The sequence below is a fragment of the Homalodisca vitripennis genome, chromosome 1 (genome assembly GCF_021130785.1).
Source record: "Homalodisca vitripennis isolate AUS2020 chromosome 1, UT_GWSS_2.1, whole genome shotgun sequence".
Classification (NCBI taxonomy): domain Eukaryota; kingdom Metazoa; phylum Arthropoda; class Insecta; order Hemiptera; family Cicadellidae; genus Homalodisca; species Homalodisca vitripennis.
This window is the reverse complement of record NC_060207.1, coordinates 178,709,554-178,734,119: the sequence shown is the minus strand read 5'-3', so window position 1 is coordinate 178,734,119 and position 24,566 is coordinate 178,709,554. Positions and strand designations below refer to the sequence as shown.

General features: G+C 31.4%; 1 protein-coding gene across 2 annotated transcripts; it reads right to left on the bottom strand.

Annotated features, from left to right (window-relative positions):
• Nucleotides 1–1,053: 1,053 nt before the first annotated feature.
• Nucleotides 1,054–24,443, bottom strand: LOC124352784 (T-complex protein 1 subunit eta). 2 transcript variants are annotated; one of them, XM_046802455.1, is made up of 10 exons: nt 24,414–24,443; nt 13,311–13,571; nt 11,958–12,116; nt 11,263–11,454; nt 9,470–9,634; nt 7,447–7,580; nt 6,891–7,043; nt 4,921–5,072; nt 4,382–4,570; nt 1,054–1,520 (listed from the first exon to the last, which is right to left on the bottom strand). In XM_046802455.1, the coding sequence occupies exons 1-10, from the start codon at nt 24,426–24,428 to the stop codon at nt 1,309–1,311; spliced, it is 1,632 nt and encodes a 543-aa protein (XP_046658411.1). In that variant the 5' UTR covers nt 24,429–24,443; the 3' UTR covers nt 1,054–1,308. The 2 variants fall into 2 exon arrangements, with proteins under 2 accessions (XP_046658411.1, XP_046658412.1); XM_046802456.1 differs by lacking the exon at nt 24,414–24,443 and adding an exon at nt 20,249–20,405.
• Between the last annotated feature and the right edge of the window lie 123 nt (nt 24,444–24,566).

Sequence of the window (24,566 nt, the reverse complement as noted above, 5' to 3'; positions counted from 1 at the left end):
CCAGACAGTGTATCTTGAGGTCCTAAGGTGGCTACGAGATGCAGTGCGAAGGAAACGACCTGAACTGTGGACAAGCCGTGACTGGATCCTGCACCACGGCAACGCGCCAGCTCATTCCTCAAATCGTATTCAGCGTTTTTTGGTCAAACACAACATCAACCAACTACGACAGCCTCCCTACAGTCCTGACATAGCTCCTTGTGACTTCTGGCTATTTCCGAAATTACAAATTTCTTTGAAAGGAAAAAGATTTGACGATGTTGAACAAATAAAACAAAATGCAACGAAGGACCTGTTAGCCATTCCACAAAATGAATTTAAGGAGTGTTTCCGGAAGTGGGAGGAGCGTTGGAATAAGGTAGTGGCTTGTGGAGGGGAGTACTTTGAAGGGGACCAGATTGCCGTAGCCGCAGAGTAACGTCAGTTCATGCCAGACGTTAAGGTCGGATACTTTTTGGACACACCTCGTATGTGGACAAAGAAGGATTTAGCAGGAAACAAATGAAATGATATTGAAGTGGCTGCACTTTTCGAGGAAAATAATACTTTTCCCCTCCAAGATGGCACACTCTTCATTTCAAGTACTGCCCCTTCATCGTGGTTACTGTTGAACGAACTTTCAGTGGGTAAAGACACAGCACAGACTGAATGGGTTAAAAGCGTCCAATGGAAATTCTTCAAGAAGAATTTGAACTGGATTTAAAAAAAGGTTTGAAGAAAACTTCTTCAAACCCAAGAAAAAGGATGTAATTTTAAGAAAACACATATAATTATACAAGTCTAAATTTTGTCAAGGAAACAATATTATAATAACCAATATAGCACTGCTGTAAGTATATAAATAATTTTCTTACAATTAGGTTCCATTCACTTTTCCCATTCTAAAATGTTACAACCTAAACGACCATGATATGACCCTCTCAAGTATTTATTTTGAGTACACTCTTGGTAAGCTGACAAGACTAATTATACAAATATCTTGAGACTCCATTTGAAACGTGAAATATATCGTAATTTGTTTGAAATATAGGATACAAATGATTTAAAACACACTTTATAAACTTCTTGTTTATTAATTAATCATCTTACACAGCAAATAATGTTAAGGCAGATAGATGCTAGTTAGGAATTTGAGAATTAAAAATACTTAAATTTATTCAATGATTTGGTGATGGTAATACTCAGCATACCTTCAATCAAATAAAATTAAATAAAAAAATTGGAAAAAATAATTAGTACAAAATTAGTATTTTTAATGTTTAATGAACATTAAATTAAATTAATGACCTTTAAAAGTTAACGAAAATACTACATTGGGCGACCGCGACCCCTGCCCATTGGAGGGCCTCCATCTCCAGACTTGGGGTTCTTGATGGTTTCATCAACAGATAAGACTAAACAAGCAGCCTCGCTAGCTGCTGTTAAGGCGTTTTTCTTTACAATAGCTGGCTCCCACACACAGTTCTCAAAGTTGTCGCTGATATCTTCCTGTGTGATATCAACTCCATACCAGCACATACCTGCAATTAAAAAAGTTGATTCAATCATAGTTCTAGGATTTGTTTTATTCTTTATAACTGTTTACATAAAATGTTATATTTAACAGTCCAATTTCAGGTAAGTTCAACAAAACTTAAATTATCACGCAAAGAGGTAAATTATCACCAATTACATCTAGTAATTAAAAGTATAATGAGAACCAAAATGACTACACTTTGGTGACCACGTACTGTAGGTGAGTCACAAAATGACCCCTGACCCAGAACACGGCACAGCAGTATATTGTAGCAGTATTACCTGACTTTGCAGGTACTTACGTCAGTAATAACGTCTGTAAATTAGAGCACACTATTATAGTTAGAGCCTCAATAGAAGTGATTAGCGCCCTCAATTTTCCGATATGCAAAGGGACCAGGGATCGTCTCGCTTTGTACTTTTGATGCGTTGAAAAGTACATTAAATTTATAAGGAGTTATAAATAAATGCACAACATAAAAAAGATACACTACTTCTATTATTTGGTTACTAAATTTATTTAGAAACACAGACTTTCTGACAATCTGCTTCAAGTGAATTTGAAAAGATTCTCTGAGTTTTAAATGTATTGAAAGAAATTAAGCAAATATTTATAAAATTTTTACCCATCTTAAAGATATTTTCAACATTTAATTAAGCTAGGAAACTAATTATAATTTTCTACTCTACTAATCTTCTACTCTTCCTATATATGTCACACTGAAACTAAACTAAATATTGCATTAAAAATTTACAAATAATTTAGTATGGCATATTCTTCACCAGAAGAAAGGTTCACTTCTGGCTGGTTTATAACTTCCAGTTGATCCTACACTGAGTACAGCAAAAACCAAAGTGTCAGTTATATCTGGGTATTCTATGGATGTCCAGTAGCGGCACATTACTAACCACAAATGTCGAGTTACTGAGGTAGAAGGGTACATCGATAGATCTAGTCTTCTGCAGAGAATGACTTGAGAGTGGGTGAAGCTCCCTTAGTAGCTGTTGCTAGTCTAAACATGAGGGTGTACTGGCCCTTGCCCATTATGACTGGAGAAGCTGGAAGAGAGTTGGCCTCCCAATCTTATAATATAACATGACTGAGATATAGAGCGCATGCTATACTTCCGCATGGGATCTCAACAAGGGGCAGCCTCTAACTCCAAATTTATCCTGAATATCCTAGATGTTATATACACACAGATGTATACATTGTTGTAAAACTGAACACATCATAAAATGTTACTTAAAAATTACATTGAACGTAGTATTCATTTTGTTAAATTACTGGGTGTACATCTAGACAATAATTTGAGCTGGGGTTATCATGTAAATTATTTATGAACAAAATTACCTAGAGTTATCTATTTATTATGTAAACTAAAAAGATTTGTGTCAATCAGGAAATTTTTATTACTTGTATTAGGCTTTTTTCTCATTTCAGAAATGGTGTGTGACGCTAGGGGAACAGTACAAACTCTAAAAAAAGTATTCATCTGGCAAAAAAGGCTTTGAGAATCATAAAAAATGCTTTAAATCATGAATAATGTGTGCCATTATTTAAAGAAGTTCAAATTATGAAAGAAGTCCAGCCTGTTTATACTACAAGTAAAAAAATTTAATATCTTTATAAACAGACAAGACTTTCATAGGCATCTCACAATAAATAAATATCTGTTGGCCTTGCCCTCCAATAGATTACATAAAATTAAAATTGCCATATGTTTTTGAGGATAAAATTATTTAAAAGTTACCAGAAAGAGCAAGGGATATTCCAGACAGTAAATCTAAAATTACTGTGAATAAATGGCTGAAAAGCAAGGCTTTTTACTCTGTCCATGATTACTGATCAGTGATATAAGCACAATTGTGTTTAAAACCTTTATGTTTTAACTTAGTTATAGGATTTTAATTAATAAAAAGATTTTATTTATTTCTTTGTTAGTTATTGTATTTATTTATTTTAGTATATTATAAGATAGTTGTCTTGTATTAAACAAATGAATAGGTTTGGAAATATGCTTTCAATGTTATTGTGTGTAATATTCCAATCCAGTAGTAAAGTTTAATTTTGTCTATTGCATAATCAGTAATTTTATCGTGTTTAATGAGAATAAAAACATCTTGAATCTTGCCAGTATAGTGAGATTTTCATTAAAAAAAAATAATATTTAGTAACCAAATATCTTTAATAATGAGTGGAAATTGGGTAGCAACACCTATACCATAAATGCAATAAAAATAAAAGTAATAGTAATGTTTACACAGCTTCCTTATAAGTTTTTCACATTAGTGCTCTTTTTGATAAATATTTTTTATATAGCAATATACCAACACTTATGATTTTGGGTAATAATCCGAACAATACTAATTAATTTTCGCTTTATGGCTAGTTCTACAAACCAGATTCAATTTTACGTATCCTTTGTTGCCAAATTTCAGTAACAAAAATGTTTTACTCTCAGTAAAAGTACAATCTTATTGTTTTCCACTACAACCTCCTTTATGCAATTTGGCAACACTGGATATTTCAAGCTGAATCTCTCTGGGGTAAAAAAAAAACTCACGTAAAAACGTATATAGATTTAGATATTCATTGTATATAACAGAATAATTTAAATAAAGATTGGCTTTTCAGTTTATTTGTTATTTGTCATCGATAACATTTTGAAACAACCTATAAATATTGCCAAGATACGAGACAGAATAGTAAAAATGAAGAATGGTTTCTCTATATTGTTTTATTCAATTAATTTTCATACAATTAAACAGAGATTTCAATACTATGATGCAAAGTGAGTTTAAATGAAGATCTGCTTATATTTCATTTTAAATATGAAAAACAAAAAAACATAGAATGACTTACCTTGAGCGTGTTTCTGGCGCAGTTTGTTTAGAATATTGGTTGCGTCAAAGCCTGCATTGTCACACAGTTGACGAGGTATGATCTCCAGCGCCTTGGCCACAGCTCCCACCAGTAGCTGTTCCTTTCCAGCAATGGTGCGTGAGTAGTCACGTAGAGCCTTGCTTAACTCCATTTCTATTGCACCACCTCCTACAAATTGATAATAAGCAGCTTATTAACAGATATAAAATCATATACATATTTTGTAGTTCAACTCAGACTCTCATATTTTATTTTAGAAAAAACTAGATCACTATTTTTGTTATATTTAAAGCAGCAACTCACAAACATTCTAATTCTAGTCTAAAACATTTAATAATTTGTCAGATGAAAGTTAGCAAATGTTTGAAAAAGAAAAGAAAAAGTCTTTGCTACTACTAACATTAGAAACTATAATCAGTTAATTTTTATTTTAAAACTTTTAAAAGAATAAATTTTAATTAAGACCTAAGAGGAAAAACAGTATAGTACTAATTTTATAAAATTAAATTTATTTTTACCTGCAACCACTGCATCGTTCTTGATTGTACGCCGGACAATCATGATAGCATCATGTAACGAACGTTCCGTCTCTTCCAAAAACTGTTCAGCTCCTCCACGCAGGACAATTGTACAAGTTTTAGCATTTGGACAACCGGAGAAAAAGTTGAATCTATAACAATTCGGAAATCAAGTTTAACTAACCGAATATGTCCCCAATAATTACAGTAAGATATATTATGAATATATACTAACAGGAGTATGAGACAGTAGTGCAAACAAAAATCGTTATCTCAATCTTTCTGAAGTCCAAAATGTTTACTTTTATTAAAAAAAAAAAAGAATAGACACAGATTAACCTTTTGGGGTCTATAGGTGAACTATGTCCAACATCACTATCTCAGCCATTCAGGTCCAAAGTGTTCGACATCTGTTGAAACGTGAACATCTAACAAAAAAAGTCATTTGGATTCATATTTGTTCCAAGTAACATCTCTGTAGATCTTGTGAAACAGTTACCAGTCACAAGTTATCTTCCTCTGTCTATGGTTTCACTTTCAGCACTATTACGATGCGTACTTGTAATATGTACATAGTGCATATTTTCAATTGAGCGACTTGTAGCACCAAATACGGTTTGGTTAAATATTTGTTTTGAAGTAGTTTGTTTTTATGAATAGATGCAGGTTTAGTATGATTATTAGTTATTAACAAAAAAAGTAAAGTGAGTTTTCATTTTCAACTGATATGGCATCAAAAAGCCGATGCTGCAGTTGCAAGATGTACGCATTGAATATGCACTGTTTGACTTTTTTAGGTGTTCATGATAGTGATTGTGATTTAGATGACAACGTTAGTGGTAGTGATGATGCTGAACCAACAACCTCCAGCACCAGGCAGGGTTAGGCATAGAATAATGCCTGATGCCCACACAAACCTAGACTCCATGTATTTTTATTTTATAAAAAAAATTATTAATAACAATTTATTTTCCATTACTTAACTTTTTACAACAGTGGTACAAGGTTCTACCTTGAGAAAAATAAGAGTTTATTACAATTTATTCATTTATGTTCATCAGAAATATAGGCATATTCACTTGAAATTAATTGGATCTGGTGAGTCAACCCAGTGGGGAACAAATAGACCCCAAAAGGTTGACAGTTTTTATCACCAAATAAAGCGCTTATTATTTTAACAAAGTCAATTATAAAAACACAACCCAGTTTTTGAGACATCAATAGCAGTATTTCTCTTCAGAGAGGGAATTCTCTTGAGTCTATGTTAGCTGTAAAAGTTAATGACTTATAACATCGATAATTACCAATTAATTACTTGAACCTTGTTTTGGTACTAGTCAAAATAGGAGGGTAACAAATGAGTTACACATAAAAATGATAAATTTTATCATCTGTCATTTTATAGTTTAACAAACAACTGTTAAACATGTAAATATTATAAGATATAAATTAGAGTCAACCAAAAGAATAATATTTGATTTTTGTATTACATACTCTTATAAATTACTTGAATGTATCAATTCAACAATATTAATATTGTGGTTATTAAAACAATATTAAATAAGTAGTATCCAACGTTTCAGTTTTACTGGTAGTGCTTTACAGTTGACTGTAATTTGTAGTATATGTCACATAATTTTAAGTGTCAATATATTTTATTAAATAAGCTGGCATGGTAGCACATTGTTTTAATGTGTTTATATGACTAAGCTGCTTTATATAATCTGAAATGTTAAACGTTACTCAATTCTTATCTTGTGAGGGCATTGCAATCAAGCAATGGAGGCTGTGGTAAGAGGTGTCAAATTTGAATGTGTTAACTCAGGTTATTTCATGCTCTATTAAAGGATGATATGTAGATTTGCACTGTAAAAAGTATGCTTATACAAAAATAAAAAAACAATAATTTTTAGTGAATAAAAATGGTTTGGAATAATAAATGTTTAATGAATAATAAATAAGGTATGTACCTTTCACCTCCAATTTGGTTTTCTTCAAAGAGTTGACAGGTTCCAAGGACAGAATCGTTGAGATCATGGGCAGTAGTCATAACAGCGCCTCCACAAGCCTTCATCGTCCGCTTCAAATCTTCCTCAGGCACTCGACCAGCACAGAACATGTCTCTGCAGGAACATACATAAATAAACTTTACTGTGACATTAGCTTGTAAATAATTTAACTAGTGTCACTATTCATCTGCATCTTGTGTGGGCCTACAGATTGAAAATAACAATATTATGGTTGATTGATTTAGTCTTAAGAATAATAAATTTAATAATTATATTTCACTTCCGAAAATAATCAGTTTAGATTCCAGTCCACAGATATTGATTAAGACATTGCAATAGAAACCTTAGAGTCTGTGTTTAACATTTTATAACCTGATTACAACATTATGAGTCCAGATTTATTTCATGTTATAATTATAAGATTTTGCAATATATATAATGACTTTTAAGGAGAACTAAAACCATCAGCATTAAAAAGATCATAGGATGCAAGAAGGTAAGTTCTGTGTTCACTGACCTATCGGCAAAGTACTGAGTGGCAACATCACCGATTGGGAGTTTTGACAGAACGACTTGAGCACCGGACTTGACAATCTTGTCTAGTTTCTCATAAAGAATCTGCCATTCTGCATCAACCACTTTCTGATACTCCTGTAAACAAATTCACATCCTCTTTTCAGAAATATTGGTCAAATTAACTCTCTGAGCACCAGACAACAATCTAGTAAGTAGCCCAACATCATTTATGAAATACTAAAATCATCGCCTTAGGATACTCTGGATTAATCAAAATGCACAAGCATGACTTTAACAATAAGTTTTTTATGGATAAACTAAACATACCTATTAATAATTTAAATACAAAACAATACACTGCCAAAGCAAATTTCAGATGGAAAAACCTAATGGAGTTTGAAAGAATGTTTTTCCTCTAATACTATTATACTACTCTATTTAACCCTTTCCGGGCCAGGCGGCAATATATTGCCGCCATAGATTGTGTCTGAAAAGTGCCAGGTGGCAATATAGTCTTATTGATATTCGTTGTTTTCTTAAATAAATACAACATCAAATGATTAAAGTTTTATGTTTTTATATTTCCTGGTATATTTGTAGATAATTATTATGAATATAATTTTTATTTTGGAGGTCTATGCATTTTTATTTTGTAATTGTCACGTGACATTATCAGCTGACTCGATCTTTTGTTGTTAATTTTTTATGCTTTAGTGTAATCCTACTATTATTGTATACTAGATTCTTCTTCATTATTTTATTTTGTGGTTGTAAATATTAGTAGTGTTAGTTGTTACGTGCTTAGCTATTGTGTGTAGTAGTTACAATGACTGACAATTTGCGATCTCACGAGAGTGAAATTGTAAATAGCACATTTTTAAATAGAAAAAGTGTAAATAAATTTCAAATAAAATTGTGTAAATATTTCTTGGTAAATAGTGTTTTTTAACTGCATTGAAATTGTTTATGGATCCTACAATCATCTGTTTACCGGTAAATCCATAATGTGAATATTTATTTTAAGTTTCTTGGAATGTAAGAGTCAGTTGCTTTAACACTTGAGCAAAATCTTGAGAAGTACAATTATGCGTATTCATACAAAATGAGTCATAAAAAATTTATTTATGAGAGAAATAACACAAAATTGTGTATGGTTGTTCCTTTCTAAATGTATAATATAATTAAATAGCTTTCTACGATAAAATTATTTTTCCTTTTTTAATTATATGCAAAAACAAATAAAAAATAATTTTGTATGTAATCTATTAAAACATAATTTTTTTCATTTTAAATTATTTAAAACTACATCTATATATTTTTTGTTGATAGTATTTATAAGAGTAATTTGGTGCAACTTTTAGGTAATTCTCTAATTTTTATGAAAAATTATAAATTTTAATCTAAGAGACTGCAAAATCACCAATTTTAGCCTGGCACTTTTGACTAGTCACAAGGGGATATGAGATATGAAAAAATTTGCAACATCTCATATTTGCTCCTGGCCCTGAAAGGGTTAATGGCTAATAGGTAATACAGTAGGGGATTCCTATGTACCAAACTGGAGCTACAGTGCTACGGCAGCATGAAACTGAAAAACCACACCCAAACTTTCTCTTCATTACTCTTTGAGTTCCTTAGTTACATGTAAAGGCTTTCCAATCGACACTTAAACAATTAATTTTCTAATACACAAAATTATCCTTCTCTTGATTTAGAGATTTTGTTCAGTATGATTTCAGTGTTTTATTGAATGACTTAGATGCTATTTTAATAACCATCACAAAAGCCAGTAAACTAAGAGCCTAGGCACTAAAATTTACTTTATTAGGTTTTAATTATTTTTGGACATTTGTGTATAACAAAAAGATTTCCTTCTCTAGAGTATGTCCTATAAATTTGCCATATAACTAATTTGTCATATACAGTGTGTATATGTGTATGTTTATATAATATAATATATACAATGATTAACTGTATGTAATTAATGACAATATGTGGAAACTAGCATTCTAATACTAACATACCTTAACATTGTCAACTCTGATCTCTGCATTATCTCGCTCTGCCTTCAACTCTAGCTCAATATTCAACAATGCTATCTTCGGATTGTCATATTTCTTAGGCTGCATTTCAAAGCCAGCATAGGAAAATGTCTTCTTAAATGCTACACCATCCACAAGTTTTGAATCCTGGAAAACACAAAGTTTATTTATAAAACACAAAGGAATGACTTAATTTTGTGATATTAGGCTTTTCATTAGGTAACATTATATACAATTTTATCCATTTACACATAGAAACAGATGGAAATTTCATCTATCTTTAAAAAGTTTGTTGATTTTTTACAACTTTGAGATTTTTCACTTTCAACTTGATTTTGTGACCATAGAACATAGTAGATAAAACCTGCTAACTTCATAGGTATTTAAAAATTCCTTGTAGTTCTTTGGCATTCACATAAAGACAATTTTAACTTGGGATATATGGTATGAAATTTTACTTTCCAATAATAAGTAAAATTTTATAAGATAAATTTAATTAAGTTTTAAACCACAAAATGGTATTGGTGGAATTTTATCAAGACGAATCGGACTCAACAATTTTGTTCAAATAAAAAAAAAAGAATGTATTCCTTATTAATTCTCAAACCAATATAAAATAATGAATCTCTTGACTGCCACGCCTGTGTCAACATGGGCAAACCCGCTTTTACATTCACCTGCCACGCCCATGTTATACACTTGCTTGGTTACCCAACACCACAATGGACTCTGGTCGGATTTAGTTGACTGACCTACATCAACTCCACAGTAGTTTTGTTTGATGTCCAATGAAGGAACCAAAGCACATGGTAAAGTTTTACTAGATCGTTCAAATAAAACATAGGTTTCTACTTTTTTAAGATTTTAAAAATTGCAAGTTTTGTATTTTATATTACGATTGTGCTTCAGTTGTTATGGAGGATATTCTACCATTTTTAGATCTGCCTGAATGCATACTCCTGAGTAGCAGTGTGACTTTTTGAAGGAAAAAATCATGATACAGACTTAATTTATCAACCAACACCTGAAGTGTCTCACGGTTATAAAAGTAGTTTTGTAAATGAAGGCATCACTGAAGTTTATCATAATTTATGAATTTTTAATTCCCAATACAAAAATATATTACCCACTTTATACTACAAATTTATAAAGGTTTTCATGTGTATATAGCGAGACAATGCCTCGAAACATCAATCATTATGTTGCGTAGCTAAATAAAATAAACTGGTTGAAAACTCTTACAGCGCAGTTGAAAACTCAACACTCATAGGGTTAATAAAGAGTTAGATAAGATTTTGCAATTATTTTTTATTTTATTTTCTTTAAACATTTATTCTATTTTCAACAATTTCATTTTGGCAGTCAATTAGATGGATTTTTATTCCATGGCACTTAGAAATAAAAGCTTTTCACTCAGTCCCACAAGGTGGTTCTTGTCAATAGCAAGGTGTACTTTTGATTGTCACACCCTTCCTTTCAGTACTGAAAAACCAATCCAATTTTTTGATCTGCATCTTTCTTATACTAAAATAATTTTAGTATAAAAATATGAGTATTATCAGATTATTGGTTTGTTTTATAATCTTTGTTCCACGTCAGTCTGCACTGCATCATTCATTAACACCTAAACATGCCTGATATTTTATTGGCCACCATTGGCTGCCACATCTTTTCCTTCCATACCACAACCTGATTTGATTACTGGATCATTAGCTTATCCAAAATTATACTTTACTGACACAATACACTGCTTTAAATACAACAGAGATACTCACTTCTAACGCTCCACCTTGGACTTTCTTGATTCCAATCATATTGAGAGGCAGGAGATCATCTAGTGACAAGACAGCGTCGACTACAATCTTTGAGAAAAAGTCTTTCTGTTGGTGGATCAGTTTTGAACTGAGAGCAGTCGCTGCACATTTCTCTAACAGGGCTCTGTGTTCTGTTGTGTTACTCTTCTCTATCTGTATAGGAAAATAAACTTACTGATTTAGAAAATCAACTTAAGACAAACTCTTGCGAAGACACAAATAATTAGGTGCTCAAAATATATGTCATTCTATAACAATCCATTTCTATTACAACATTGAAATAAGGATGAAAGTTCTCTTTACTAATGCCATTATAAGTAGCCAATGAATAGTAAATGTTAAAACTAATTTATGATAACCTTCCAGAAAACTAAAAAAAAAATCATATACTAGTAAATTAACACAATTTAAGATGTTTATTAACTGAATACAATGGTTTGAATTGCGTACGTCTTAAAAGGTTTAAATTTATGCAGCCCTTTGATAAATTTATCTCCAATATAAGAGGATTTTTAATATTTTAGTTGATATTTATTAAAAAGACTATATCTGAGAACGTTCTTTAGGTGTTATGCAATAAGAATAAATTTAAACTGTACACAGAATAGGTATTCTTTCTAAAGGTGACATTTCTTAATCAACAAAAGATTAATTACCTTAACAGCCAAGCTGTCAATCTTCTCCATGGATAACTGAAGAGCTTTACGGATAGCTTTAATGACAATCCGAGGATGCACGCCTTCCTCGACATAAGGTTTTACCTGTTTGAGGAATTCACCTGCCAGCAAAACCACGCTTGTTGTTCCATCCCCAACCTAAGAAATACATCTTTCTTAAAAATCATTACATTGATATTGACAATAAAAGAAATAAGGAGTAATAAAGTCTTAATAAGACTTCACTACAGTTGTACATATATATTCAGAAGTGGGTGAACCGTGATCACCTACAAATTAGTTATGCTATAAATTATATAGCATAAATTTATACGCTATACACATTTTAATTAAAATATTCTAAATAATAGGTGTTATACTGATTAATATACAATATATTTACATGATGTTATAAATATTAGTATCATTAACAAATCACTTATATTCAATCAACTGAAAATATATCAGGCTACCATAAATATTTTGTATAAGAACTGAATTTACTTATGAAAATTTATCTATCTATTTAATCTTAGAGTATAAAAGTTTAAATAAACTGAAACACTACTTTCATGAATAATTGTTTTTTTTATAAAACTACAGCGGAGAGCAAATGTAAGCTGAGAATTGACTAAAATTGGGATCACAACCACTTTTGTTGACTACAATAATCTACATGCTGAATACATCCACTTGAGAGGTTGATATGAAAATGAAAGTACTTTCTGAAAAGAAACCATGTTTGTGCCTGAAGTGAAATAATCAGCCTCTCCTAAAATTACCCAATTGGATAAAATGATTGTTTCTTTTTGGTCTGCTTACCTTAAAGAACTTGCATTTGGAGTAGTCTTAAGTCTTAATTCTATTCTTAATTGTCATTTTTTATATGCATTGTATATATATATATATATATATATATATATATATATATATATATACATATTCACTTCGAGTGTATAAAAGCAGAATTGCTCTGTTATATCAATTATTAAACTTCTTGATACAAAGTTCCTTTAATATTTCGGCTTTTTGCCGTTTTCAAAAAGGTATAATACAAAATAACAATACAGCAACAAAATTTACAAAAGTAAATAAATAAAAACTGACATAAATAAATATATATATATTTGGTTCTTTATTTTAAGTGGTTAATTTTACTATAGTGTAAGGATTATAATGAGCTGAATATTTCACTACACATACTCATCAGTCCAATAATCCTCTAGATTAATGTGCCCTCTCTTGTGTTAAAGTTTCCATTTCTTTTGAAAACATTAACACAAGCCTGTGTGGGGGGTGAATGTACCATCACAATAAAATCATTTCTAATTTTATGTTTTAAAATGAACGAACCTCAGCATCCTGTGATTTGGCAATATCTACTAATGTTTTAGCAGCCGGATGGACAATGTCGAGAAGCTTCATGATAGTCGCCCCATCATTGGATATTGTGGATTTGCCTCCCTGATCCACGATGAGCTTGTCCATGCCCCTCGGACCGAGAGTTGTCCGAACTGCTTCCACAACAGCTTGGCAGGCATTGATATTTGAGATTAACTGAGGTTTACCTTGGGAATTCTCTGTCCCCTCTTTCAGTAAAATAATCTGTGGTTGCTGGAAAACAACAATATCATATTACAACATTTAATGATATGGAATAATTTTATTTTACAATTACTCATTTAAAAAATCTCCAGGAGAATGTGATCTCAAAATCTTTAAGTAAGAAGAAGCAAAAAATTGTTTTTGATTATTTTTTTAAGTGTAAAGATGGTATTTTAAGATTCTTCACTTATGTATTATGTATACACAGTTTGTTCTTACAGTATAGTGATTGCTTATTTTCATGTTTCTTACTGATTATAGGTTATTTATGCATTGTGTAAATGGCACCCTTGGTAATCGGACAGTGTGCTAGTCCCATATAGGTCAGATTATTTACAATACAATTACAAATTAAATTGACAGATATGGGACCAGCACACTGTCGGATTATCAAGATTGGACTGTAGTAGGATCCACTCACTCAGTGTGGGCTGCCTAAATGAGGGATCGAATGTGATAGTTGTCCTCTAACCTGACAAAGAAAAGTGCAAACTGAGGGGATAAATGAAAAATTAAATGAAATGAAACACATAAGGGGGGGGATAAACACATGAGCTAAAACCAAGCTCTAGGGATTAGGATTTTTTTACTCTAGTAATGATACTCGATGACTATTCAGAGATTTAAAAGTTATAGTGGGCAAATGGTGTAAAATTGTCAATTTATGTTGCCTCACTATTCAATTTACATTAAAACCTGTCATATCCTGCCTGGTGATACAAAATAAAATATTATGTAACTAAAAAGGTTTGCAAGCAAAGAATCTAGTAAGCTGCAACATCTCCCGTAAATTAGCTATGAAATACGTATGTTATTCATATTATAATTGTACGTATCTGGATTGAACTATATCCAGCCTACCTTTCACCACAATGGTCCTGATATGACAAGATTCTATTATACTATAAGAAAATAAAACTGTGTTGATAGTAATCAAACATCTAACTCAAAAAAAAAAAAAAAAAAAAAAAAAAAAAAAAAAAAAAAAAAAAAAAAAAAAACACTAATAAATATGCAGAAAGTCATATTTAGCTAAAAGATTTATTTTTGTGTTTGTGAGCATTTAAGAATTTATCCATTACACTATGTCACACACGTTAAAATGTCAAAATGACAGTTTCCAAATTTTTTATTCTATGATATTCTTGATGCCATCATGGTTACCCATAAGACAAGAAGCATAAAAATATTTGCTAACACTCAGCCACATAAAAATATTTGCTAACACTCAGCCAAATCCCAGAGTGACATGAACCATCATAAAGCTCGATGTTGCCTACATAGAAATAAGGCTTCATGTAAAATTTCAAGCTTAAGGCCACTTTGTTCTCAATATATTGTGCAGACAGACAGAAATTACATAATTTTCATCACCTCGAATGATAGGCTTTGTTAACACCCAGCCAATTAATTTAACCATAACACCACTCTCTGTCCTCTAAACAATATGTTTGAAACACACAAGAATATTGAAGGCTGTGTTACATTGCTGTAGTAGATATATTTCTCCAAATAAGCTAAGTTTTCTTCTAGATATCTTTCAAGAATTGTTAAATGTTCAAGTTAAATATCTAAGCTTAGTTAATATTTAGATAGGTACCTACGGAAATAGTAAAAACTACATTCTCCATTAAATTGGCATTAAACACACCACACTAAGTTATATTATATATGATTAAATTTTCATTTAGGATCCAAATATAACTAAAGCTAATGAAGCAACTTATTTTGTAAACTCAAGTCATACAATGCAACCTCTAATATCAAACTCTGACATACCCAATCCATAGTTGGATTTTCCAACAAAAAAGTCTAAATATCTTTTGTAAAACACTCATAAAATAATTTTACTATGAATACAATGTTATTGAAATAACTTTTAGCTTAAAATAAAAGTATACACATACCACACTGTATGCAATAACTAACTGATGAAAATATGAAAAGACTGTAGGATATGAAGGATTCAACCCTAATTATGAGATTAGATAATTGTCTAATCTCATTCTTTTCAGATAAACATATGCATTGTATATTTTTAAACAACTTAAATTATCTTTAAAAAGTCTTGTTTAACTATATATAAATTTGGATTTAAGATTCAACGATTGCTTTTATTAATAATTTGTAACCAATATTTACTAATCATCCTATTATAGGTATAACACTGGCATTTTTTCAGAGTAAATTCAAAGATGCTACCAATGTACTATTTAAGTACAAACAAGCATTGTCTCTGATAATGGTTAATAAATGAGAATTCGGTATGAGATGCTACCAAATGAGCGAGTTTATAATTGATAGTTGTTTGAATATCGAAATTTAATAAGCCTTACGAGATAACTAGAGTATTGATATTATCTAACAAAACTAATTTTAAAATAATAAACCCTTGTTTATTTTTATATATAAATGTTGATTGTTAAAAATTACTTACGTTTCCATAAAGGTTATACTGTTAATATGCCAATTAATTTTAAAACTTAAATTAAACACTCTTAAAAATTACAGAAATTCGAGTTTCTTGTTATTTTGCATTTTTAAATAGCCTATAACATAGAAGAATTTTATGATGAATGATCAATTTATTCAAATTGGTTAATACATAATAAATTTATAAACATAGATTATTGACAAATAACAGTATTTCCTATCTCTAGTGGCCATTACCCAAAAACCATACAAATGATATAACTTTGTTTATATTAATTTGAAACAATAACACCAAACTGAATTATATTATAGACTTTTTAGGGTACTCTGGGATTATACAGACCACACCCAGACATGAATCGTTATTTGACATTTTGCTTTTACTGATTACTAGATTAGCGTACAACAATATTTCGTCAATATAAAACAGGAATTGTCTTATCGCAAACCCCTCCCCATCCTCAGACAGAGGTCAAAGTCGAGCGGTCTAATAAATAACGTGATTGCAGAGTCTCGTTCAGCTGGTGCGTCACTTTGTTGTACTTTCGTGTTTTACCCCTACATTTCTCCAAACACAAAAATTCAACAAAAACAAACATTACCAAACAAAAACTAAATTCTTTATTGAAAAAAAACACACAAAACTTGTTTTTATTCTTGATCACACTCCGCCACCCAAAATGCGAGTGTCTCCGACCATCAGCGCGGGCTTCCTGCACCACGCTGATGTCAACGAAAGAAAAACATCCCTCGAGATAGTACCTATCAGTAAAATATCAAATTCTAGAGGGGCTGATCAGAAATATAAATTGAATTGTAATGGAAAGACAATTATGTAGCGTGCAAAAAATTTAAATAATCATGTGATGCCGCGCGGCCTGCCGTAATCGGGATTCTTGAGAAAGGTAAGATAACAGCGACAACAATACCGATCACAATACCTGGAAATGCTTGTTGATTGATGGAATGTTAGTTCTGTTACTCAACTACATCGTTTTATAACGTTCTAAGTTAATTGAAAAAAGTTTAAGCGTTGGGGGCATATAACGGAATCTGACCCCATTAACAATTAATAATCATTGTAAGTTTAATTTGTAATTAAAGAGTTGTTTCTTCGTTCTATCATGTTTCTTTCTATAAATTTATATTTTTGTGTTCTTCATACTGGTGTGGTCGGTATAATCCCAAAGTACCCTTTTTAGATTATATCATAGTGAAGCTATATGTTGTATGTAAAAGAAATACGCATTTTAGATTAAAGAAAATAATATAACTTTATTTATACTAAGTTTTAGCAGCGTATTACTTAAAATTTCTTTACAGGGTAAACATGACAGCATTTAATCGTTCTAAGCAATACTTAATTCAATAACTATGAATATTTCAGTGTTGGCCACTTATCATACTGCAGCCAGAAGGTTTTTCCTTTTAGCACAGAAGTGCGGGGTGCGCACTATATATCCTAAGTCTAAACCTAATTATATAGCCTAATAAAATAGTAGATAGGGACAGACTGGCCTCCTCACCAATATTGCTTCCTTTTAGGGTGCAAAAAATATGAACCAATCATTATAATGACACATAATTTTAACAGTACCGTAAATGAAATAAAAGTATGTTCAGGTAGACTTTAATAAGCAGTTTAGGTTGTTTTTATCAAAAGGTTTGATACTTTTTATCCGAATGAATAATTTGACAAATATATATATATAGCCAACTTATGATTCCTACTTATTAGTTAGTCATTTGTCATATAAACAATAAACAGCAAGAAGTAACTAAATTGTTGAGAATTTGAAAATAATAATGAGTATGGGATGAAATTGCGTGATTAATTTCTAGATATAGGCTACACGTGAGTTTGGATACTGCCTTCACAAAAGGGGTTACTCACTACTGTCCGCTCAATCTATTATATTGTAACGTATTTCTGATGTGTACGTCTAGGCCATAGCTGAATTCCTTATTTTGTAATGTTATTGTTAAATTTATGTTATTAACCCTTTTACTGCCGGCCATTTTTTTATTGTACCAGTCAAAATTGCCAAGGAGGAAAATCACTGTTGTGCATTCATTTACAAACAATGCTGTATCTTTTTTATTTTTCATTAGATTTGCATGAATTTTTATTTTATTTACTCGTATTTAAATGCTGTTTTTTAAATAATAAAAAGACATTTTAATTTGAAACAAACACATTATTTATTTTTAAAAATGATATAAATAAAAAATAAATAAAAAAATAAAAATTGTGTTTGGCATCTGATAATTTATTTTTAAAATTATACTAAAATTATGAGCATGATATCATTATAAACTAGAGCAATTGCTTAGAACATATACCAAATTTGAAGGTGCTACCTTGAAACATAACTGCACTATGAGGATTTTCCCAAAACTGGTAGGCCTCCTCTAGGCCTACCAGTGGAATTTGAAGGTAAACTTATCTGTGCCACATCCCCCTCACTATCTAATAACTCCTCATTATCTGATGGTAAGATACAGTCAGGATCGTCATCAGTGTCATCCACATCACTTTGATTGTCATCAATAGCCCTAACAATAATATCAGATTCGTTCTCGGCATCTGAATCTGACAAATTCAGAAGGAAATCGTCACTTAGTTCGTCTTGCACTTACTTATTGTTCCCTCACTCACAGGAGAGTTAGATGTAACTCTTTTACTCATTTTATCCTTGATCAACAAAAGTAACACTTCAAAAAACTTTCGATAACATTGTAAACAACAACAATGAACGAAGATTTCAGTAACATAATCCGATCATCTGGTTTTGACAGCTGTCTAGGTAGTTCGTCAATTCTAGTCAAAGACGACAAAAATAGAAATCCAAAGTTCTTCAAATGGCTTCTTTCATTATCCTTTGCTCCTAAACAACCAAAATACCGAATATTTTGGCATTTGAACATAACAGTAGCCAGTAACGATAAAAAAAAACAGACGTCCGACATATCGGACGTTGGCGTTTTCGGCAAAAATGCCGACGTCCGATATGTCGGACGTCGGCAGTAAAAGGGTTAAAAATTTGTATCATAATTTTTAGGGTAGGGTACGATAAGCGGACCCGGCTTTTTATATCGAAGAATATAGTCATCGATACCTAATATTCGCATCTCAAACCCTAGACTATCAATCGATATAAAAGTACCTATAGTCCTCAATAACAATCATATGTTTTAAATTAAAATATGAATTTAATATTTACAGAGATCAAACAAATTATTATAACCAAAATTAGGAAAATTGAAGACGACCATATTTACTCCTGTCACAGTTACAGTTGTTTCCTTCCCACAAATTTCACAAAATGGGTTTTTCGGTACAAGTCCAACACGTTGAAGCCACGAAAAAGCAACGTTGTGTAGGCCTAGTTTTCTAGAATTGACTGCCATTTTTCATAATCAGAATTACTTATGTAAAATTGAAATATTATCCTACGTCTATTATTTTAGAGTGTTTACAGCTGTTGATATAGATAATTTAAGTTAATAGTTCAAAATAATTAATTAGTAACGATTGATTATATCAATGGATATAATTAAGTAATATCGTTTGCCAATTTCGATATAAAAACCGGGTCCGCTTATCGTACCCTACCCAATGTATAATATCGAACTTGGAGAATAGTTCCATAATAACAATCAAACAAGTGTAAACTTAGGCCGTTTATTAAAGTCTCCCAGTATGTTCTTCCTAATAATGTAGATTTCTAGATCCTTGGTTGGAAAAACGCTTTCGAAAATAGTGGCCATTGTATACCACAGAACCAAATTTTGTTGTAGAGATGAAAGTAGTTCTGTACTTATCTTCTATTTCAGTTCATAATTTAGTGAAATTTTCCATTGCAATATCCTAAAACTAGTAGGCAAAGATGGATAGAAGTAGCCTATGGTAACCTAAAACTTCAGGCTTGTCAAAACATTTTTTTTCAATATATCCAAACGCCCTGCAATTTATAATAGATATATGCGTAACCTAGTAACTTCACTACAGATACTTAAATTCAAATCACCATTCTTTGAAGATTGTTATTTTAAGTGAAGTAAAAATGATTATTGATACTTATGAAGAAAACAAAGGTGTTAAATTTTAGGAGAGTTAAATATATATAGAAATCTCGTGTCAGCAGTTTTGTTATACTTAATTATCTTTTAACGCTGATGTAAAGTAATGTTATTTATTCAAACTTAGAAAATGTAGAAAGATTAAATCATAAAATCTGGATTAAAATTACCATTGCGGGATCTCGAAGTAAGCTTTTCTAGTAGACAAACCAACCAATTTCTAAACTGAAAATGACAATGCCTTCCTAATTTCAGCGATTTTACTAGTGAGTCTTCGCCTATAGCCTAAGGCCCAACCTAGTACACAAACCCACCGGCTAGTCAGCAATAAGACCACATGATGAAACAAAAACATGGAGAAAGATGAACAAAGCTACAAAGAGAAACATTTGTATTGATTTGTAATATAGACCAGTTAACAAACCCCCTTCAACAAGAGCAGTTAGTTTGTACATCATCTGTATGTTATTTACTTATATATTTACCACATACTTGTTTATTAAGGAGTCGACTGACAGGCCCCTCTTAAAATCTTGTCGTTTTCTGTCCATCCGTGCAATGACAGAAACGTTCTAATGGAAAAGGCGTGTTACACGAGAATTAAATCATTATTTAAGACACGAATCTTATAACAATTGTTTAACTGATTTATAACACTGCAGTAATAATTCTTAAGGCTGGCAACAAAACTGTTTCTGAAAGAAAACTTCAATTTTCCCCCTGATATATAACAGATCTATTTATGAGTGCAAGAAAGAATAAACAATCGTATTGCCTAATTACTTCCAATCTTCATTTTGTCATAACAAGGATACTCAAGACAACGTAATTTTATCTTATGTTATCTTTGTCACCTCCTCTCCATGATGACAGAGATGATGAGAGATTAGTGATGGCCACTTCATCATCTGAGATCGTATACCACACGAAAACAGTGAAAAATAAAACTTTTGTGGTATTTCCAACATAGTTCTACGCAACACAGTTTACCTAGATTATACTTAATTTCCTGCTGTATCTCTTAAATATTTGTATAAATGTCTCACAAGGTAATTCCCAACAAATTGGAAACATCCGCATTGTTATTGTGCTTTATAAACCTGGAAACCCACCATCTTAAGTAAACAGTTATCGTCCAATCAGTTTTCTCCCGTCATTTTCGAAATCATCAATAAACGTATAGACGTGTGTGTAAATAATGTTTTACTTATTTCCCACCATGTATTTAGTTCCTAATCTCATCACTGTTCATTAACAATTAATAGCAGAGAAGAACTCTATATGCGATCCCGGCAAAACCTAATCCTCGGGATACCCCACCTAGAATCTGACCGTCTGCTTGTGTCCGATATCAGACGATAACGGTAAGGATGTCCGAACTTTGCCGATTTTCATCAATTTAGTTACTGTATAACATACGGTATATACTTACATTTCTATCTAAAAATTATTCTACTAATACTTTATACTCTATTATATTACTGTATAAGTGTTTTCGTCAGATATATAGATGTTTTGTTTGGAAAAGAGGTTTTTTTGCTCCTCTATATATCCCCGACTTTTTACCGTTCCGACTACAACCGGTCCCATTAGGGGGATATGAAGGGTTCTACTGTAAATAATAGCATAATTGAAGAAGCAAAAACAAATGTTTATACATTATGGCCTTCTCCTAAGTCAGGAAAAACTAGCATTGTACACTTTAAAGCTACGAATACTTTCGAAAGCGAACTCAGACAGACTATTCATGTATAGTTGAGACTTGCAGGATATTAGGAATACGTATTGGCAAAAACCTAAACTGGAAGTCATATATTGATTAGGTACTTTTAGATTTGCTTTCCAAATTCTATTAAAATTAGTATCAATTTAAACATGAACAGTGTTATACTATGTATATTATACTACGTGCATTGCGCATAGACGCGGCTGACGCTCGGCGATGAACAAATATAGACATACATAATATGAACAAGTTAAATATTATTCACAAAGCATGACATTTCGTTACTTTCGTAATGTAAGTTTGGTTTTTATACACTAAGTTTGACAGAAACACATAGAGATCGGTTAGTAACTATCGTAATAATCAATTACCATACACGAATAAACCGATGAAAAATAAATGTATATAGTTTTTTAAAGATTTTGATGTCATCATACTCGTGATAACAAAGACTCTAGTGCCATACTAGACATTCTTTTGGATTACAGTTTTATGCAAACTATTACAGGCTTAAATCAACCTCAGATCTGACAGGGAAGGCACGGTATAGACATTTTTCTTTCAAATAAAAAAATAGCCTTTTATTTAGCAGTTTCTTAGAAGTAAGATCGCTGAACCTGATAAAATAATACTAATAATTTATAGTATGAACATTATCGAAAACCCCTGCAACATTAACATTGGAATAAAGTATTGTTGTAAAGTAATGTTTATAGCTAAAGTTGTGTAATAAAAATATTAGAAATTACTAGATGAGAACTTAAAGATATTTTACATATCAATGACCCACCAGACAGTGGTTGCTTCAGTAGGTGGGCCCGGGCCCACCCAGAATTTTAAGAACATGACGTAATCAACAAGAAGTATGATCGAAAAAACGGGTTTGGTTTTGTTTATACTCAGAGCGACTCTAGAACAAAGTTATAGCCTATACAGGTTAAACATTTATTTTATACTATAAGCATCTTGTAAACTGCTAAGTTTTCATTGTGGCTAAAGATAAACTAAAAATTAACGTGTTATTGTTACAAAGAGCCTAAATTGTAAATAATATAAGATGAGAAGATGACTAAGAACTTACAACTAGTGTTAGTGAAAGTAGACATTTTTAGGAGATCTGAGGTGTAGAATTTATTTATTTATGTGCCACAACCAATTAATATGGATAAATATTAGCTTAAATGAAAAAACTCATGTAATAATTATAATTTATCAGTTAAAACAGACAGGCTGTCCTAAACTCAGTAGCATTTCTGAAAAATTTGAGCAAGAAAAGAGTAAAAAAATAAAATTCGATCAGCCTTGTACCTCTAAAACACAAATGGTAGATGTTCAAGTTGTAACAATGGGCCCAAACAGCCCAGTTGTAACGTTTGCACGTTAGCTGGAAACAACGAAAATTTCTGAGATCGTGGTACGAAAGATGCCCTTGGATTGAATATTCAATTAAAAATGATTTTGTTTTTTGCTTTGTTTGTAGAAATTTTTTGACACATGGCAATTTACTTGAAGATGTATTAGTTGAAACTGGTTACAATGATTGGTAACATTTAGGAAGTACGGTATGGTGACAAGACATGAAAGTTCCAAGTTCTCCAAAGCATGTTTATCTAAATACCACAGATGGAAATCTTCCAAAAATACTAGTGTGGTGACTACAAAATTAGATACATCCTTAAGTTAGTTATTAGAAGCATTATATTTTTTGGAAGGTAAAACATTGCATTGCGCGGGCACCGTGAAACTAAGATAAAAGATTACAAAGATTCATTGGCACTCAAAGGGTTATATGGTACCGTATTTTTATTGTTTATCTAATCATGTTAAGTTTTTGCTGTTGTTAATTATTTTCAATTTCTTTGTGGAATGATGTTGACAGTTTATAAATTAATACTTTACTATTGCAAAATCATTGATCTATTTTATAATCTATACAGACATAAAAAATGGTAATAGAGTCATAATATAATGTTTAAATATGATGGTGCTACTCGATAGCATGAAGAATTACATCTGACAGTGGTGTACCTAGGACTTAGCTTTGGGGGGATGAATTTGATTAAAAAGTCCCTAGCACATGGCTGTAGAGAATAAATGTGAATATTATTTAAATAAGCCTAATGCAAGGTAAAACATTAAACTGCTGCATTTAAGAAAATTTAGATTAATATACTAACATTTTATTTATTTTTAGAGCTCTTAGGGGTTGTCCCCTCATTTTCCTCCGTAGATACACCACTAACAACTAATAAGTAACAACAGTGATTTATTTGCCAACTGAAATTCACATGCCTGCTTCAGCCTCATTGACTACCAACTGTAGATAAAATTGGAAACTTAAATGTACAAATAGGACCTCATCCTTCACTTTGCACAATAATTATCAGGTAGTATGAAAACAGAAAAACACAAGATAGGTGGACTAGGCCATATTTTAACGCTAATTAGTAAATAAGCCCTACATTTCCAAATTGGACATTTATATCTCACTGATAAAGTAGTTTTTACCAAAACAGTTGCTTCTACCCATCCTATGCATTATTAGTTGTACCTTCCCATCTTAAGGTTGGTATAAGATGAGCATCCAGATATACAATCTATTAACTTACATGAAGAAACTCCATAGATGACTAATACAAACAATAATTAGATGTTGGATAACTTAACTGCAGAACTCAGTCAAATAGTTATTTGCTTGACTGATATGGATCTAATCAATGTCTGTAGTGGAGTTACATAATTATTTTTCAGAGGACTGCTCC

Bases quoted from the DNA above. Each gene is read 5' to 3' on its own strand.
- LOC124352784 (XM_046802455.1), bottom strand. The intron at 9,635-11,262 runs GTGAGTATCTCT...TGTGTTTTCCAG, and splicing joins TCCAAGGTGGAGCGTTAGAA to GATTCAAAACTTGTGGATGG. The intron at 5,073-6,890 runs GTACATACCTTA...GAATTGTTATAG, and splicing joins AACCAAATTGGAGGTGAAAG to ATTCAACTTTTTCTCCGGTT.